This window comes from Alosa alosa, chromosome 7, assembly GCF_017589495.1.
Source record: "Alosa alosa isolate M-15738 ecotype Scorff River chromosome 7, AALO_Geno_1.1, whole genome shotgun sequence".
Lineage (NCBI taxonomy): Eukaryota > Metazoa > Chordata > Actinopteri > Clupeiformes > Clupeidae > Alosa > Alosa alosa.
In genome coordinates, this window is record NC_063195.1 from 19875965 (window position 1) to 19895964 (window position 20000).

Consider the following 20000-nt stretch of genomic DNA (forward strand, 5'->3'; position numbering starts at 1 on the left):
GCGTATGTGTGTGTGTATGTGTGTGTGTGGTGTGCCTTATTATGCTATGTTAACTTTTCACAGTAATTGAAGTCTTTCTTCCACTTACTCACTCTCTCCTTCTCTCTGTCCCTCACATCTGTGTCATGTGTTGACCAGTCAGAGCAGAATGTTCTACATTGCCTCGTGAGTGCAGTGAAACCCAAACCTAAAATTAGCAAAATAACTTTTTATTTAAAAATAACTGTTTTACAGCTAAATCCATTAATGCTCCTTATAGGATGTATTAATTCGGTATTCCATGCATCAATTACACATCGCTGTTGTGCATGTGTCACAAGAATGAGTTCTGTTAACAATGTTGTGCTGACACAGACCATGGATGCCAATTAGCTGCGTAGCTAACTCTGGTACAGGAGTTGTACTGTTACTTGTACAGTACATGGTCCCTGTCAAACATTACAGTAACATGAAACATATGAACTGTGTTTGTGTGTGATGTGCCTCTGAACTATAGGCCTAGTCTTCATGAAACATATTAAGTGTCTGTGTGATGTGCCTCTGAACTATAGGCCTAGTCATGCCTCTTCTTCAATCACTTCAGATTCTACAACCCTGCAAACAGCACGCAGCACACACACACACACACACACACACACACACACACACACACACACACACACACACACACACACACACACACACACACACACACACACACACAGACACACACACACACACACACACACACACACACACACACACAGAAACAAACAAACAGAGAGAGAGAGAGAGAGATAAATAAACCAACATGCCACGTTTTGACCCAACTATAATCTCCGAGTGTGCCAAAGATTTATCTCTCTCGCTCTCTCTTGCATGTACAATTTGTTTATTTATTTGTTGGCTTATTTATTTATTTATTTATTTATGACAGTGTTTTCTCCTTTCAGATTATCACAGGCAACCCTGGCACCCTCTCCCTCATCTCCTCTCCCTCTTTACCTCTTTCTATCATTCCTTCCTTTTCCCCCTCTCTCTCTCTCTCTCTCTCTCTCTCCTTCTCTCTCTCCTTCTCTCTCTCTCCTTCTCTCTCTCTCTCTCTCTCTCCTTCTCTCTCTCTCTCTCTCTCTCTCTCCTTCTCTCTCTCTTCTCCCTCTCACCCATCCTGTAATTAAAGTGTTTGTTGTCACACTCTGATCCATGGTGTGAAATCAAGTTAGCAGTTTATGTGCAAACGCGAGAGATGGGGGTGGGGGTGTCAGGGACTGGCAAGAGGGAATGAGGAAAGTGGGGAGGAAAGAAGTGGGGTTAGAGCATGGAGAAGAGAGGAAAAGAGAGAGAGGAGAAGAGAGAGAGAAGTGGAGAAGAGAGAGAAGAGGAGAAGAGAGAGAGAAGAGGAGAGAGAGAAGAGAGCAGAGGAGAGGAGAAGAGAGAGAGAAGAGGAGAGAGAGAAGAGAGCAGAGGAGAGGAGAAGAGAGAGAGAAGAGGAGAAGAGAGAGACGAGAAGAGATGAAGAGAGAGAGAGGAGAGAGAAGAAGAGAGAAGAGGAGAAGAGAGAGAGAAGAGAAGAGGGGAAGAGAGAGAGAAGAGAGGAGAGAGAGAGCGGCACAGACACTTTGTTTCATCCCAGAGACTGCGGGCTTCAATCAGGCCAGTTTCAGATGTGTGTTGCCATTGTTCGTGTCTCTGCTATCTGCATGCTAAGCCTATTTTCTACTTAGGGGACTCGGCTTCCACTCTCAAAATGTTATTGCGACTGGCTCCCCTATGTGGGCTTAACTCCTACCCCCCTCTCCCTCCACACACACACACACACACACACACACACACACACACAGACACATAAACACACACACACACACACACACACACACACACACACACACACACACACACACACATACACACACACACACACACACACACACACACACACACACACATGCAGCCTTACTGCCACCCCCTATCTCCCTTTACTGTGATAAAACACACACACGCACACACACTAGGAGAGAAGCCAGGAAAGAAAAAAAATAAATTCCCAATTATGGAAGAGTTTCAATTTTTTTTTTTTGCTTAAAATGTCAGAGGAGTGAAAGGTGGGTGTGTATCCGTCCTTGGGAAAAAAACAAAGAATGTGAATGTGCAATGCTATTTCAAGTATGATCGCAAGAATTCAGTCATATTTAGCATGAGTGTGACAAAGGTCCAGAGTGAACCACTGGGGTTTACCATGAGAAGAAAAACACAAACAGGTCTGCAAAAAACAAAAAGCAAAACATTTTGAATTCTGAAATTCTGAAAACTATGTTTTGTGTAAGTGTGAAAAAAATGTGGTCCCAACACACCTCTGTTTCCCTGGGGAACATAGCTGCCAGGGATGGAAAAAAGCATAATAATACTAATATAATAATTTCTATATAATCTATATTATAATAATGTATATATATATATATAATCTTATAAATTATTCTTTATGCCAGATTATGATAACTATATTTAGAGTGACCCTTTTGGGCCCCACACATCCCCTGTGTTCTGTGTCCAGTCCTTTTCCCTCAGCACCCAGAACCTCCAGGCTCAGACCCAGGCCGGCAATGTGCGGGTGCCCAGGAACGGTGCACCCTCCCTGGGGGAGGTGGGCCATAACATGCTGCCTGTCTGCCTCCAAGCTCCAGGGAGACCAAGAGATCAGCACAACAGTTCCCCAAACGCGGTTTTCCTGCTGTCAGCATCCCATTCCACCACCTGCTCTCCTCACATAAATACCCAACTGCACCCCCCACACACGCCCTTACCAAAATCCTACCCCCAACACACATACACACACACACACACACACACACACACACACACACACACACACACACACACACACAACCCTTGTGAGGGCTGAGAGGATCTGGTCAGGATGGATAACAGGGATAAAATTCCCATTCCTTATCCATCCGTGGCAAACGGCGCACAGAATTCCTAGTTTGGCAGTGCCAGTCAGGATGCAACCCTTGCCCACTGGCTGCTGCTGCTGCTGTCGCGCCTGCTATGGCATGGCATAGCATGGCATGGCAGAAAAGAGTCCATGCCCACCTGGCAGAGGTGGGTGGCAGAGCGGTGGCATGTGCCCCTTGTGTGCCCTGGCTGGGGGGGTTGGGGAGGGGGTGCCCGCGGAGTACTTCCACATCATAGAGGGTCAGAGGGAGGGAGGGAGAGGATCATGGGGAACATGGGAACGCTACTGATTGATGCATTTCCAGGTTTGGAAACTCACACACACACACACACACACACACACACACACACACACACACACACACACACACACATAGACACACACACGTGCACACACACACACACACACACACACACACACACATACACACACACACACACACACAATCTCACACACACAGACACACACACAAAATGTGCTCATTTACTGTTTGTGTATTCCATGTGCTGTACTTTGTGTGGAATTGTGGTGTGTTTGTGTGTGAGAGAGAGAGAACTACAAAGAGAAACAACACCACACCACACACACACACACACACCCACAAACACACACACACACACGCACACAAAATCACACAGATAGCAACAGTTCCAGTTCACTCCCGTCCCAAACAGCCCAGTGGAGAATCCCCAAATTGAATGGGTGGGACCCTGCCTCCCAACCATGAAACCATGAAAGAAGAGAACACAGGGAGGGAGGGAGAAGGAATGAAAGAGAAAGAGAGAGAGAAGGGGGAATCAGAGGAGGTCGTGGCCTAAAAGGAGCCCCATCCCTCTCACTTAACACACACGCAAAAGGGTGTGGGGTGGGGGGGGGAGATTGAGAGAAACGAGATAGAGAGAGAGAGAGAAAGAAAGAAGGAGAGAAGAGCAACGAAGGAGGATGAAAAGAAAGAAAAGGAACAGAGGGAACAAATTATTAACACCGCTGCGGTCACTTTTAAGTGAACAAAGGAGGGGGGACAGAGGTGCAGAGACAGAGGGATGGAGAGACTGAGCGAAGGACAGAGGGGGGTATGGGGGTGTTGAGCGGGGGGGCATTGACGTTTCCCCCTCCCATTTAATTGGGCACCGATGGTAAATGGAAAAGGTCCATTGGGAGCAGAGACAGGACAGCATTTCAGAGTCTGGCTCTGTCAGATCACTCACACGGAGGCCGGGGGGGAGGGGGGGAGAAAGACATCATATCTGTGTATATTATTTCATTGACTTATGATAACTATAACTTTATATATATTGTATCTTAAAACGTGTATTGCATTGAATTTATATACAGTATATATATATATATAGCGGGAGAGAGAGAGAGAGAGTTCATGTGAGACCGTTTTGCACCTTTTGAGAGGGGCAAGAGAGGGAGAAAGAGAAAAGAACATCCATCATTTGTAGTGCCAGAGGTGGAGTTTGTGGGCAGTGGATATGTCAATGTGTGGCACATGTGTGGGAGTATCTGAATCTTCATCTAATAGAGCGAGATTGAGGAGTGTGTTTGTGTGTGTGTGTGTGTGTGTGTGTGTGTGTGTGTGTGGTTAGTACCATAGTTGTGGATATAGCTTCATAAATATGTATATATATGTCTACAGTACGTATGTCCATATGTGCACTTGTGCATTTAGAAAATTTGCACGTGTCTGTCTTTCACTCTGTGTGTGTGTGTGTGTGTGTGTGTGTGTGTCACTCTCTCAGATCTGTTGAGTAGCTCTGACATTTCCCCGCTCTTTAAATTGGCCTTTGATATCCCAGCGGCAGGTCATTACAGCGTGTCAGAGGGCCACTCAAGTGCATGTGGGTGTGTGTGGTGTGTGTGTGTGTGGTGTGTGTGTGTGAGTATATATGTGTGTGTGTGTGTGTGTGAGTATATATGTGTGTGTGTGTGAGTATATATGTGTGTGTGTGTGTGTGTGTGTGTGTGTGTGTGTGTGTGTGTGTGAGGTCTTTGAGGAGTAATTGAATAAAACATTGTGAATCAGATGGCTGCTTTGTGTCCCTAATGGAGATGGGTGGCTGCAGGCGTTTTCATAATCTCTCCTGATATAATGGACACACATTAAAGGCAGAAATAGAGAGGGGTGGGTGTGTTTGAGAGAGCGTGTGTAAGTGCATGTGTGTGTGTGTGTGTGTGTGTGTGTGTGAGTGAGACTGAGAGAAAGCATGTGTAAGTGCATATGTGTGTGTGTGTGTGTGTGTGTGTGTGTGTGTGTGTGCGTGCGTGCGTGTGTGTGTGTTTCAGAGTGTACATAGCCTACAGTGCGTTTTTGTGTGTTTATGAGAATGTATGAGAGTGTACATCCACATAGTGTGTGTGGCTGTGTGTTTCACAGACTGTGTGTGTGTGTGTGTGTGTGTGTGTGTGTGTGTGTGTGCATGCTTGTGTTTCTGTATCTGTCATTTCGCCTTTGCTAGCCCACCTGTGGTGCACACCATATGTCAATTCAGTTCTGATTACAAAAAGAAAAGACAAAAACAGTAACAAAGGAATGTGAAGGGCCTTTATCAAGACATTGCCTCATTTGAACAAAAGCCTTAATTCTTGCTTTTTTGTAATTTGTTTCAATCTCCTTTTCGTCCAATGTAGATAAGAGCAGGTTTATCTTGGATTTAACCTCCCCTAAAGCTCTTAAGTAAATAAGATTAGGCTATTCGGTCTGTGCAGTGTTTGCAACTGAGCACGAGTGCTAATATCAGATGGTTTTATGAGTGTCACTAGCTGCATTTATCCCCTGGTCGTTATCAAATACAGCGTTTTGACTCTCGTTTCTACTGACGTTACATTGCTATATCGTTTGCTCTCTCTGTCTCTCTCTCTCTCTCACATACACACACACACACACACACACACACTTAGCAAAACTGGTTCTATTAGCCGTTTTTGCGTTGCTGAATCAGTGTAGATGTCAAGTGGTGACAGGTAAGCAGCTAGTTTTTTTGCCACCTCACCACCTCACACACTCTCACACACGCACACACACACACACACACACACACACACACACACACACACACACACACACACAGGGAGGAGAGCAATCTGAGAAGATCTCCTTAAGAACCCAGTGACCCCTCTCTTACTCACCTGTGTAACGTTTTTGCACACAGAGCCAAAGATTAGAACATTATGGTGAGCTATCGATAACGATAACGATAATGATAACTGTAACTATAACTATAACTATGACGATAAAAGCATCCACACTGACCAACGATAAGGAAAGTCTCTCCTTGTATTGATGAATGTGATGGCTAAAATTTGCTGGATTCTGATTGGCTGTCAGTTTTTTTATCGTTCTCAAAATTGCTCTGAAAGTGATCCCCAACGATATCGTTCTTCATGTCGTTATCATTATAATGTGTGGACGTTGTCATTCATATTAGTTAGAATGAAACTTTTTGCCAGAATGATACTTTTTGTCGTTATCGTTCTTGGTGTGAACAGCCCTTTACAATGACGTTACAACTAAGGAGAAAGAAATGGTTTAAAAGGGTCTTAAACAAGGGTTTAGACTATCAGGGTTTAGACTATATGGCTGCAATGGAAAATCAAACATAGAAATGAGCAAAAATAAAAAAGCCATGTATCATGCATTTTCAAAGTTATAGCAAAGAAAGGTAAATGGGGTGTTTTGATTTCCCAAATGGATGAATCGAAAATAAACAAACAAGCAAACATATGAAATACACAAATACAGCATTTTTTTTTTTTTTTCAAAACAACACAAGCCCAAACCAATAAAGGGCGGGGGGTGGGGGGTGTTCTTAACCCCCACAGATCAAACCTCAGGGTTTGTTTATGCTTGGTCACCCTTAATCCTGCTGTTCGGAGTGCTGCGTTGGCCTGTCACTTGGTTGACTGACAGCACCCAAAGGCTCTCTCTCTCTCTCTCTCTCTCTCTCTCTCTCTCTCTCTCTCTCTCATTCTCTCTCTCTCTCTGATGGGAGTCCTGCACTTACATGCCATCAAATCAAAACCCAAACGTCACTTATAAACAGACATTCAGTTCCTTTGAAGATGTTTTAGGGACTCAGTTTGTTTGTATGTGTGTGTATGTCTCTGTGTGTGTGTGTGTATGCGTGTGTGTGTGTGTACGTGTGCGTGTGTTTGAGAGTGTGAGAGAGAAAGAGTGTTAGTGTATATTTGTGTCTGTAAGTGTGTGTGTGTGTGTGTGTGTGTGTGTGTGTGTGTGTGTGTGTGCGCGCGCGCCTGTGCTTGTGTTGTGGATGTTGTGTATGTCCTTCAATACGTTCCCATGTGCCTGAGACTGCCCCTCGGTTTGTGTGTGCGTGTTTGTGTTTACGCATTTGGGACCTTTGAGCGTCCATGCGTGCCGTGTACTATTTCAAAGTGGTGACCCCTGAGCTAATCAGTACGAGGTGTAGGGTTAAAAGAGAACAGGAGTGCGGGGGGAGGCGAACGAGAGGAGAGGAGGAGTCTGTGATGGACAGCTCAAGTCATTTTTAAAAGTTATTTGGACTAATAGGAAGACATCTGTCCACCCCTCCACCTTTTTCTTCTGTGCATTCGCTTCAGGGAAGAGGGGGAAGGAGAGGGGTAGTACAGGCCAATCTTCTTCTTCTTTGCTTGTCACACAATTTTCTAAACATGTCTTCCAAACATCATAACCCCACACCAAATCCGCAAAACCATACACTAATTGTCAGTGTTTGACTCAGTTTTCAATGTACTAAAACACATTTTGCAAAACACCACACACAATTTTCTACTTAACACACTAAAATCTAACAGGAAGTAACTTGATTTCGTTTTTCAAACACAACCCATCAAAATGCCACACTAAATCACCAGTGCTTCACTCTCTCTCTTCCCATGTGCACTCATTACTTTACTGAACACCATACAATCATTGCCTTAGTATATAGGCCTATGAATAGATATACCGGTACTCTACACACCCACACAGACACACACTTTTCTTTGGAAAAATAAAATAAAATAAAATTATTTTTCTTTGGAAAAATAAAATTTGATAATAGTCAGTCAGTCAAATTGTGGTACGAGTTGTGTGTGGTTTTACACTAATAAAATAAAATAAAAGATCCTGTCATTTCCTACATTTACATTTAGTTATATAGCTGACACTTTTAAAGTGACACACGCATATCTTCATGCTCAAGTCTACAGATTGTTAGCTTGGCTTAATGCTTTGCCTGATGACTGTATAAATGTAACTGTGTGTCTTCCTGTGTTTAAAGTAAAGGAAAAGGATATATGTGTATGTGTGTGTGTGTGTGTGTGTGTGTGTCTGTGTCTGTGTGTGTGCGCTGACACACACACTCTACTCTCACATATCTCCACGTGTGTCTGTGGTTAGTTGTTTCTCCTTTTCTTCTAATCCTGGGAAAAGACCTCAACCCCCCCCTCCTCTCCTTTTCTCTCCATCCCTCTCTCTCTCTCTCTCTCTCTCTCCATGCATGGTGGCTGGCTTGAAACACTGAGGGCCACAAGCTGCTTGGCTAAGCTCAGCCTGGAGTCATCGGGATCTCCAGATTAGGCTTAGCCCAACAATAGGCCCTCCCTATCACAATTACACCAACCCAGGAGCTCGGGTTAGAAAAACTCCCAGGGAAAGAAAAAAAGAAGACAAGAAAAGAGAGAAAAAAAGCCTACCTCCTCTGAAAACCTGAAAGGAGAGAGAGGGAGAGAGAGAGAAAGAGAGAGAGGAAGAGTCAAGGAGAGGGACAAAAACCCTGATGCTCAAGAGACCACTAACAGTTCCACTTCAAGGCCTTCCATCTTGATGATAACAATGGATTGAGGTTGGGCCGGCACGATTTCAAATGAAGACCTGTCGGCTCGATGAGGGGGACTTTTTGCATCAAGTTGCATCATGGTCCGTGGCCATGGAACTCTGTCTGCTTCGAGGGTTGTATGAGTGGGATAAGAGGAAGCTGAAGGTGTTCCAGATGTTAGGGATCGAAACCTAAACGTTATAGCAACGTATCAGATGACAACAAACTCCAGCGTCAGAGAGAGAGAGAGAGAGAGAGAGAGAGAGAGAGAGAGAGATAGAGAGAAATAGAGAGAGGGAGAGGGAGAGAGAGAGAGATAGAGAGAGAAAATAGAGAGGGAGAGGGAGAGGGAAAGGAGAGAACATACAGTGTCGATAACACAAACATACTAATACTATAATCTCAAAGGAGAAAAAAACGTCCATTTTTTTGTGTGTGTGGGGAGGGAAGTTGAGGAGGGGGTTGAGGTGTCTGAGATTCGAATTATTTAATACGTGAGGATCGATGCGACAAGCGAGTTCTAATCCCTGAATAGCTAATGCCTGCTGGCCCATATTCAATCTGTAGGCCAAACAACGGCTCACGTGTGACAGAGAAGCCACAATTTCACTTCAAATTGGAGAAATGCCATTCTCTCTCTCTCTCTCTCTCTCTCTCTCTCTCTCTCTCTCTCTGTCAATAAGATCTAAAATGTCTCACCAAAACATCTCCAGAGGAATCATTATAAACAAAAAAAATGCCATCTTACAAAAAAAAAAAAAACCTCCAGAGAAAATATTATAACCAGGTCGATATGCTTTATTTTCTCTCTCTCTCTGTCACAAAAGATATGATTTTTGACATGTGGTGTAAGTGCAGTGTTCCATTCCACCATTACATGTAGATGGAGACTCTCATAAGACAAGTCACATAAGTCACATTCAAGTTCTCCTAAGACAGCGTGTCTTATTTGTTTCCTTGAAATAGTCATGAAGACGTGAATAATCGTACTACTAGTAATTTTACTACTAACGGAGATGCCAGACAGCTCTGATTTGGATCTAAGGGGTTATAAGTATGTGGTTTAGTAGTAACGATGTTAGGTAAGTTAACTCAAAATCAGCCGTAAATCTTCTAATAGAGGAGCATTGTAGTTTCCTTCTCCCCGCAAAATCATTTGTTAATTTGTTTATTCAATCGTTAATTCATTGATTCCCTTCGTCTAAATGAATAAGGTATAATAAGTCAGATCTGCTTACATTAGGTCCAGAGTCTTGGAATGGTTTAATTCTATTTCATAGATATCACTTTAAGTAAGGTCACCGCCAACGTGTCCCGATATACAGAATTAATGGACAAACTGGGAGCAAAGACATGACAATAGGCCTTATATAATACCTTTTATTCATAGACCTTTCTTCCATGCAAAGCTATTTCTTGTAGCTAAATTGAGGTAAGACATTTTTATCATCACACATGTTTGCTTGAAGTCAGATTATTAACACTGTCCTTGACCTTGACGCTGCTGGTCCCTTACGTCACAAAGCGTGCAAAGACAACCGCTCGTGTGCCCTCGCCCTTGTCTGACATACTCGGCATCGTTTGTGTATATGTTTTTTTTTTAAACTGACGCCGCGATGCCTATCAATTACACATAATGCTGTCGCATGGAAGAAGCCAAAAGATGTGTCGACAACTATCTCTGTGAGACAGGTAGGTGTGTGTGTGTGTGTGTGTGTGTGTGTGTGTGTGTGTGTGTTTGAAATGTGCGATAATAATGTGGTCATTGTGAATCAAACAAATACACAAAAGTATTTTTCTCTCTAACTCTCTCTCTCTCCCTCTCTCTCTCTTTCTCTCTCTCTCTCTGTTTCTCTGTTTCTCTCCATCTTGGAGTGTCTGGAAGAGATAAGCACCCACACATGCAAAAAAGTCTCTCTGCCGACAGTCATGGGTGAGCTACAGGACAGAGCAATCACCCAGAGGTCACCCAGAGGGTTCTGCACACCACAAGAAGTGGCACACACACACACACACACACGCATAGACAAATGTGTGGAGTCATGATTGACAGTGTACAGTGTCTACTGTAAAATTATATCTTTACAAGAATTATTTTTTCATTTGATTTCTTGAAAAAGTTACCATTTGCTATCGCTGTATATTTTGTATATGCTCACTTGCTATGTTGATAGGATTGGTTATATACATACAATGTTGTTATTCTATACATTACACATATACATTACATATAGTAGACATATACTTATTTGTGTAGAGCATGTTGTAATTCATGTCTTATGTGCTATGGATGTTATAATTCATGCCTTAAGGATAATGACTGGACATGTGAATGATACATTGACACTGACTGCATTCAAAATCAGTTTTTCATAATGAAACCCAAATTGATCAAGGACAATTACTAAAACAGTATTTTGTAGACATGTAAGGTCACACTCACTGTCACCCTCAAAACTATAAATTCCATTAATGACTCTTTGATGTTTCTCATCGAGGCTCATATTTAGATTATCCACAGGGTTTGTAGATCCTCAGTATTTGGAGCACATAGTATAGATTGTCCAGAAATTAAGATAAAGACAGACTTACACACACACACACACACACACACACACACACACACACACACACATATTACAATGTTAACCACAAAATTAACCCAACTGGAGAATCTTCCCCTCCACCACATCTTGAGTGAAACAAGGGAAATGATTTATGCTCAACTAAATGAACAATAACTAATTAACACAGTTCAACAAACATAGTAATCAAGTGCTCACTCTGAACTTGGAATGTGTGAATGCAGAGCTTTATGTTTGCCGGTTGATATGGTGCTACAATGCTTCTGTGGTCCGGAAAAAATTATGTTGTATTTACATAAATAAATAGTCTGTTGACAAATCCCTCACAACAAAATGTACACAGAAGTCCTACACAGACTACTAGACTATGTGGAATGGTGGGGTGGGGGGATGGCCTTGTGGGGTGAATGATGATAACGGTCATTAACATCACAATTAATAATCATCAGAATGCATGTGCGTTCCTCTAGTCAAACATGGCAATTCACACACAAACACACACACACACACATACACATACGCACACACAAAGACAGGTGTGAGGGACATGGACCACCTGGCAGAGAGAGAGAGAGATAGAGAGGGAGGGAGAGAGAAAAAAGAGGAAGAGAGGGGGCATATAAAATGAGAAAGGGAGAGAGAAGGGGATAGGAAGGGAGAGCGAGAGAGTGAGGCAGAGTACCTTTAAACATGCTTTGAGATTAGCCACTACATGCTGAATGTAAACGCACCAAAGCCAGCATGTTTGCCAGTCAGCGTGTACACACTCTGAACGGGCTCTGAGGGACTAACACACACACACACACACACACACACACACACACACACACACACACACACTCACAGCAGGCCAAACATGGACCCTATGTTTATTCTGCAATATTTACCCAGCTGGGCCGCATCGATGCACTACACCGACATACACAGACAACGGTGTTAATTAAAATCGTGATTTGTCCGCCAGTCGTAGGATAAACAAAATTGTGCATTGCTATGACACGGACAGAGGTCACACGGAACGCCCAAACGCACTATAGAGTCAACCTGGTATGTTTTTTTTTATTTGTTCGTTTTCCTGCCTTGTTTGTCGGTGAACTTAATAAAGTAAAATAGCTCTGCAACTACTAATTTCTTTTTCCTGAATTGAACTCATTATAAATGGCCTACAACTCCACCAGAATGTTGTGTTTACATTGCGCACACAGCGCGGTGGAAAAAAAAAAAGAAATACAAATTTTACATTCATAGGTCAGTTCGATTTGTCTGTTCGTTTGCATTGGCATTTGATGGCAAAATTGTAAATCGAACCCCTCTTAACCCACTGACCTGGGACTATCAAACAATAACCGATGCTTAACCACACGAGTCCCTCGGGTTACGGATATGCTGAGGGACACAAATAATGTTACATTTGCAAACCTGAAAGTTGATCGAGCACTTTTGTGGTATAGGCTAATGATCGTCCTTACACCTGTTTGTTGTATTTTCGTTACATATACACGTTTTGTTGTTGTTGTTTTTGTTGTTTGCAGGTGCTATGACGGTTACTTATAAATATAGGTTTATCATTTGCACACAATTCGGAGCTACCGTGTGCAGAGAATTGTGCGCAAGCTACAGGGAAAAACACAATTGTCTACTCCCCGTGCCCTCCCCGTGCCCCCTCAAATGTAACCTATGACATTTTAAGCGAAAATAAGGGGACAAGCATTATAGTATTACTTTGCAGCCATTTGTTTGTATTTAAGACATATATGATAAACTAAAAAGCAAAAAAATCGATTGAGTCATAGGCCTATCTCTTTATCACTTTCATTCAAATATTAGGCATAACCTACATCAATATTTGATCAAAAAATAAGCACGCAGCCCATTTTAAAACAACTTTCACCATATTTTATTAAAAAACAAAAAAACAAAACAAATATGAATGCCAAGGCGTCCGCCTCAAACACTTAAACATTTTACAGGGTAGATCTCATTGCATCTCATATTCACATTATCCTCTCGCAGACAGAAGACGGAACCATTCACTTCATTGACAAGAACCTCAAGTGCTGCGATTTTTTTAAACTTAGTCCCAGGAATGAAAACAGTTACCACATCGGGTTGGATGTTCGGAGTTCTTTTTAAGTGGAAGCTGACATAACTTAAATTTCATTACACAAGGCCTACATACGAACACCTGCAGCATCTTGAGTTATTGATTTAAGAGATTAAAAATGGCCATGGGCAAGAAAACTCCTCGTCTAATTGATGAGTCACATAAACACGGAGGACGGAGAAACACATAATATTCGATTTTTTTCTTCGTTTCCTTTAAAAAGTGTTTGAATTTACTGATAGGTTACTGGTATATTCCGTGTTGGTTTTCATTCATTGGCCTCCGTTCGAAATAATCCATTGAAATGTTTTGCCTGTAGCCTGTATTTTAAGGATATTTCGGGGTCTTTGTGTCTTACAGGAACTGGCCGTTTGAAGAATGAATTAAACTTTTTTCACATTTTGTTATTTAAAGTTTCCGATTTGAAAATAAAATAAAGAGGGAAAGAGAGCGGTGCGATCCGGATACGGGTTACTTCTTTCTAGCATAATACTTTAGTGAACGAACACCATAAACAGTTTTCTCCTTGTATTTCTTCTACTCCTTCGTCGTCGTCCTCTTCTTCCCTCTCCTCTCTCTCTCTCTCTCTCTCTCTCTCTCTGTCACTCATAACAAACGACGTTCTGTCCCGTCGACGTTCCGCAAGTCCTCCACATCTCCTCACAGCACCTGAAATCTCCACGCGGCTTGGTCCTTGTAGTCCAAGCAGTCCGCGGGCGCGCTGAAGTTCAGTTTCCATGAGGACGCGGCGGCCGCGGCAGCGGCGGCGGCAGCGGCCGTTGTCGTCTGCTCCTTATAGTCCAAACAGTCTGTGGAGCCGAATCCGAGGCCGCTGGCGCCATAGCCCTGATGGTGATGCGCGTGGTGCGCGTGATGCGCGTGGTGGGGGTGGCTGGTGCTCTGCCCTATGTGGTGGTGCGGATGGTGGCTGGACATGCCGGAGCTGGACATAGAGCCCAACTGGGGGTGCGTGCTGGCGTGGTGGGGGTGGTGAGCCGTGTGTGGGTGGTGGTGGGAGTGCATGGGGGCCAGGTATGAGCTGGGGTCCATGCCCCCAAAGTAGGACCCAGAGGCGGCAGCAGCGGCCGCCGCAGCAGAGTAGCCCTGGCTGTAGGCGGGGGTCTGGCTGTAGGACACCGGGTAGGCAGGGGTCCCCCCTCCGCTAGAGGAGCCCGAGCTGGACACAGGCCGCTGCATGCAGGACGCGCTGGTCGGTGGCGCGGCGTCCGGCACGGAGGGTGGCGCAGGGAGCGGCGAGATGGGCGCCGGGCTCCAGATGGCCGACACCGGGGTGGCACCTGAGGTCACTGAGGACACGCCGCCGCCACCGCCCAAACCCACGCCGCCCAGGCCAGACGGGTGAGAGCCAGAGGAAGAGGAGGAGGAGGAGGAAGAGGAGCCGGCGCTGGAGACGGCCGGAGGGGTGAACTGACCGCTGCTCTCTGAGCCCGGGCTCTCCCTGGACGGTGAGGGCTTCTTCTTGGCCGGCCGGATCTTGGAGTTGGTTCCAGTCTGCTGCTGCTGGCGACACTTGGCCCTCCGGTTTTTGAACCACACCTGTACAATGGGGGAGGAAGAACTCACATTTAATGGTCTCCTATGGTGGACTCCTTTGGGTTGGGACACTTGTTTTGGAAAGTTTTGACAACACTGGTAGTTTCACATTACCACAGATTGGCCTACATTGAGCATTATAAGGTCAGGCAGTTGTAGACAAGTTTGTGGAGTAGGAAAGTGACAGTAGTAGCAGTGAGAAGTTGATCACTTTTTTGTAGAAAAAATAGATAGATAGAGATAGATAGATACTTTATTGATCCCCAAGGCACATATAAAGCACATATAGCAACTCTGGAATCATTATCAAGGAGGCACTTGAGTCACACATACAAGAAGAGATTAATGAAGGAACTAAATTACTCTTTCCCCCTTTGTCAGAATTTTTTTTTTCTGAAAATGATCATGGCAATTCATCTGGTATGTCTTCAAAAGTCCAATGTGTTAGGAGGTAGCTAAAACTCACTGGCAGAGCCTTAAAATCATTTTGACTTTTCTTGACACTTTGTAAGGGCCCTTACATCTGCATGTAAACATCTTCATGCTAGTAAGTAAAGGGAATCTCTTAATTCTATTCATCTTTTGTTATTTTATTATATTATTTCATATAAGCTAAAACAAAATCGTCAAAGTGGTAACTCCAAATTAGTACCACGCACCTGTACTCGTGACTCCGGTAAATTAATTTTCAGCGCCACCTCCTCCCTCATGAAGATGTCTGGGTAACGCGTTTTGGAAAAGAGAGACTCCAAAATGTCCAGTTGCGTGCGCGTAAAAGTAGTTCTCTCCCGCCGCTGTTTCCGCGGATGGGCTGTTGAAACACAATGGATTAACCATTAATTGTTACCTCCAAGCGAAACGAAGGGTGAAACAGTTATGTTCTGAATATACCACTAAATCATGAACGTCATTTTGCATATAATGAGCGTCGTTAATTTGCCTAACAGGCAATTTATTTTCATTAAGGCATATGTAGAAATAAATGGCGTTGTGGTCTTGCAAACACTTGCTGTGTCGTGTTTAAAAAAGCAAAGTGGTATGTGGGCTTCTAGACAGAGTACGATGAAAGTGTTTGTAAGTCCTATAAGGTCAACCAAGTTCCGTGTGCTTACCCGGGTACACAGACGGATGCAGGAGATCCATGGAACCCCCGAGCCCCAGGCCATTCATGCCGTACGGGGCTTGCTTGAGGTATGACATCATGCTAGAGGCTGAACAGGGGTTCACCCGGGTTTTTCAAGGAAAGGTTCGGTTCCCCCTACGGCTGTATCGGGGAACGCACTCGGCGTATAGCTATAGGACAAAGAGAGACCAGAGAAATATCAGCCATGTGTTATTTAATTGCACCGAATAGATTTTCTAACTGTTTCACTGACAACAACTGCACAAGATCTGCACAAGAAACAAACAAACAAAAAAAGTTATATCATGGAATCTGTTTTACTGAACCTGTCTATTGCCTGGTCAGCCTGAGTCTGTATAGCACTTGGAAAGTCGTGAAATTTGGGTTCATTGCACACTGTTCATTGTGTATTGTGAAAATGAGCAATGGCAGTCAGCTGGAGACTTTTTGAGTCTCAACGAAATGGCGGCCAACAACTCAAGTGGAGAGTCACGCAAGAGCGCTCTTATTTATCCAACTCAAGTGTGCATATTTGTCACCGCCTGGACGTTAATATTTCAGATAAATAACACATCCCCTCTTCATAAAAGTCTTAAATGGAGTCAGAAAGGCTAAAGTGATCAAACCATCCACACCTTCCCACTCGCGTCTTGTTAGCCTAATAGATGGCGCAGTTAACTTAATGAAACGCCTTTTGATTAATAGTCTGAAGATCAAAGCTAACGACTCCTTGAACAGGGCGTGAACTTAGGCTACTATGATTACCAACTTGAGACAGAAACAACCGCAATTAATTATGCAAAGACAAACTGTGAATATTTCACTCCTCTGATGTCTCGTCCATGGTGATGTGTAGTCGTTTAATTGCACTTGTCACATTACGAGTATATTCGTCATTCTCATTTAATCTATCGTTGTTGTTGTTATTATTATTATGATTTTTATTATGATGATTATTATTATTATTATCTAAAGCAACCATTCAATAAAACAGAGATATTTATGTTGCAAGGACTTTTCACTCCGATGCGCTAAATCCCCTGCAACCCCGAGATATTGACTATAACAGAGAAAAAGACACAAAAGCGGACATTATTTTGTCGTTCATCATTACGACTGATAATTAACTCCGCCACAGCATGTAGCATTGTAACAATACGACAGAATTAGGAAAAAGAGAATCGGCAACAAACTCCGCGGGCCTTTTCTCAATTCAGCCCTTCCACTGATAAGACCGCTCATTAGTCTCCTGCAGCGCCGTGATAAACACTAGGATTTTAAACACTTCAAGCGCCCCACTGTATTTCCACCCCCGTAGGACAGTGCAGCCAGATGTAAATGACCGCAAACTCTGTGCAAATGACTTCTTTAGCCATTTAGATTGGACCCACGGGGACACCATTGACGAGAACAGGCTTTATCGGCGATATTAATAGATAAAAACTCATACCTCCTGTGCTATTTGTCAGAGCCTAGTCTAATCAGAAGGGACATGAGATTAAATAACAGCGTTTAAGGGCGACGAGAGAGGAATTTTGTTTGCTGGATTATTTGGGTAAAGTTGTCTGAATTCATGAGACTCCAGCTGCTTCGACTTAGCCTAATGCAGAATAGGCTACCAAAATAGTATTGATAAATTAACCTCAGATCATCGATTCGATGAAAAAATGTCAATTCCATGAAGAAAATGACATAATAAAATGGGCTATATATTCTAACCATTTTAATCAACACTGAAAAGATTGTATAAACACTGTAAGCTAATAAAGCAATGCATTATTGGTTTGGGATAAAATTGTCACATTTACCTTCAGTATTTTATTCCGCTTTTCTTTCCCCCTCGCTTTTTTCAGTCTCGAGGGACACAATCCAGGTTATTGACAATATCCACAATAGGCTGTTGAAGTCCGTGCGCACTCTTAAGACATAAACGCATGCAACGAAATTAAGAAACTATTTAATTCCCCCGGTCTTGGCTTCCAGAAATCACTCAACTCGGACGTCTTTTAACTCCAATTTAAAGGTGGCACTCAATCAAACGGCGTGTGCTGCGAGGAAGCAAACGAATTAAGTTCATTATCTTCGCATATCACTCTCTGTAAAGTTGATGGCTAATGTTGACGGATGGAGATTGATCATCCCAAGGCTGCCCTGCCCTTCTAAGAGCGAAGGATACCTGCGGGACCGCCCCCTCCATCCAATCCGAGCGCAAGTGCTTCCCTACAGGCGGCAGGAACAGCCAATCACAAAGCTGACAGCACTTGTAACCACTCCCAATCAGTTAAGGGGAGAAATAAACTTCCACCGCAAGTTGAGGCGCGCAGTTTGTGGATTGTAAAGTGAAATGTTTGTAAACATTTTCCATTGCACGCAATTCTGTACAATTTCTTTATTTAACGTTTTGATAAATAGACACCTGACTCTTCAGGTTTTGCAGAATGGTCCCCTCTTAAAATGAATTTAAAATGAAAAATGAAAATGAATTTATTGTATACCATTTGGCAAAACACGGCCGAAAATGTTTTGTGACTAGTCACACACTAAGGCACAAAGTGAGGATGCCTGTTTACTAGAATAATAATTGAATTTAAAATTAGATCAGTTATCACAGTTGCCCATAATTGGATGCATTGAATGTTTACCCCTTTAATCTGAGGTCTGTAGCATAAATTAACCGTATTGCTTAATTTCATGAATATGGATGAAATCACTAATCCTCACTTAAATTTACATCTTACAACAGTCAACATTTATTTAGGGGGTGGAACTTTGACGCAAGGGGGATATAATGATCCTTTAAAGAAAGAAACATATTAGACTCCGAAAAAATACTAGTGACCGCAAGCAAACGGAGAATATAGGAAGGCTTGATATTTTCATTCCATGCACAAGTTGTGATAAGAGGCCTATATATATGTTGGCTAATGGCCATATAACCAACATATTCATCATTAAATAATTGTGTTGAGCAATTTTAGAAGGCCTGTGTTATTTTGTTGCTCCTGTTATTTATATAAAAAACAACGATGCTTTATTTTATTTCTTTATTTGTCTCTCCCGTTCCAATATGTCATTCAAGATGTCTGCATAAAACACGAAGAGAGCAACCGGGTGAACTACTATCAGTTGCGTAAGAGGCCCCTGTCAGGCCCGTGTTTGTCTTTTTGCATAATATGAGTGAAGCAAAGAGAGAAAATGGGTGGATTTGGGACGTCAACCTCCCCTGTTCCAACCAAGAGGGAGTCGATGACATCGTATTATATGGCGCACACAATGAGCACAAAACGAGGATTTCTTAGACAATTTCACAAATTTGTTAGCAACTGTCTTGAGGGTTTCAAGGGGAACCGGTTAAAGACGCTGGAATCGATCGCACAACTATCAAGATATCCAGTGGCACCGAAGCATTGTTGAGGGACTATTTTGTCTAATCCTAAATTGCAGTAGAATTTCCTCAACGCTAAGCCTGTAAAGCCATGGGATCAGGGAAGCTAAAAGACTGTTGGAGGGTGGTGGCAGCCGTGTGTGTGTGTGTGTGTGTGTACGTGTACGTGTGTGTGTGTGTGTGTGTGTGTGTGTGTGTGTGTGTGTGTGTGTGTTGGGGGCTGTAGGAGAGATTCTAAGATTGGTCTCTTTAACCCGCTGGATTGGCGGAGCTCTTGTAACTTGTCGGTGCTTATTAAAACGATGATGCATAAAATCCGCACTAAAACCCCCGGAGTTGTCAGAAGACGGTTTGAGCTCGCGGACAGGTTTATCTCTTCTCTCTCGACCTTAAACAAAATCTCTTTCTTCCCTTCTCTCTCGCTCTCTCTCCCTTTGCGATGGCCCGGTGCTTTATATAAATACCGTCTGATCAACACCTGCGAGGTGGATGGCAACAGACGTCTAAGTATCT

The 20000-nt window shown here is 43.2% G+C and overlaps 2 protein-coding genes across 2 annotated transcripts in view; one reads left to right on the forward strand and one right to left on the reverse strand.

The window, feature by feature from the left end:
- The window catches only part of LOC125298155 (histone H3-like), a 781614-nt gene that overhangs the window by 422385 nt on the left and 339229 nt on the right, over window positions 1–20000 (forward strand). The gene's annotated exons all lie outside the window — the stretch shown is intronic.
- otx2a (orthodenticle homeobox 2a) lies at window positions 13202–18233 on the reverse strand. Its single transcript, XM_048248841.1, has 4 exons — window positions 17911–18233; window positions 16092–16272; window positions 15639–15790; window positions 13202–14982 (listed from the first exon to the last, which is right to left on the reverse strand). The coding sequence occupies exons 2-4, from the start codon at window positions 16180–16182 to the stop codon at window positions 14086–14088; spliced, it is 1140 nt and encodes a 379-aa protein (XP_048104798.1). The 5' UTR covers window positions 16183–16272; window positions 17911–18233; the 3' UTR covers window positions 13202–14085.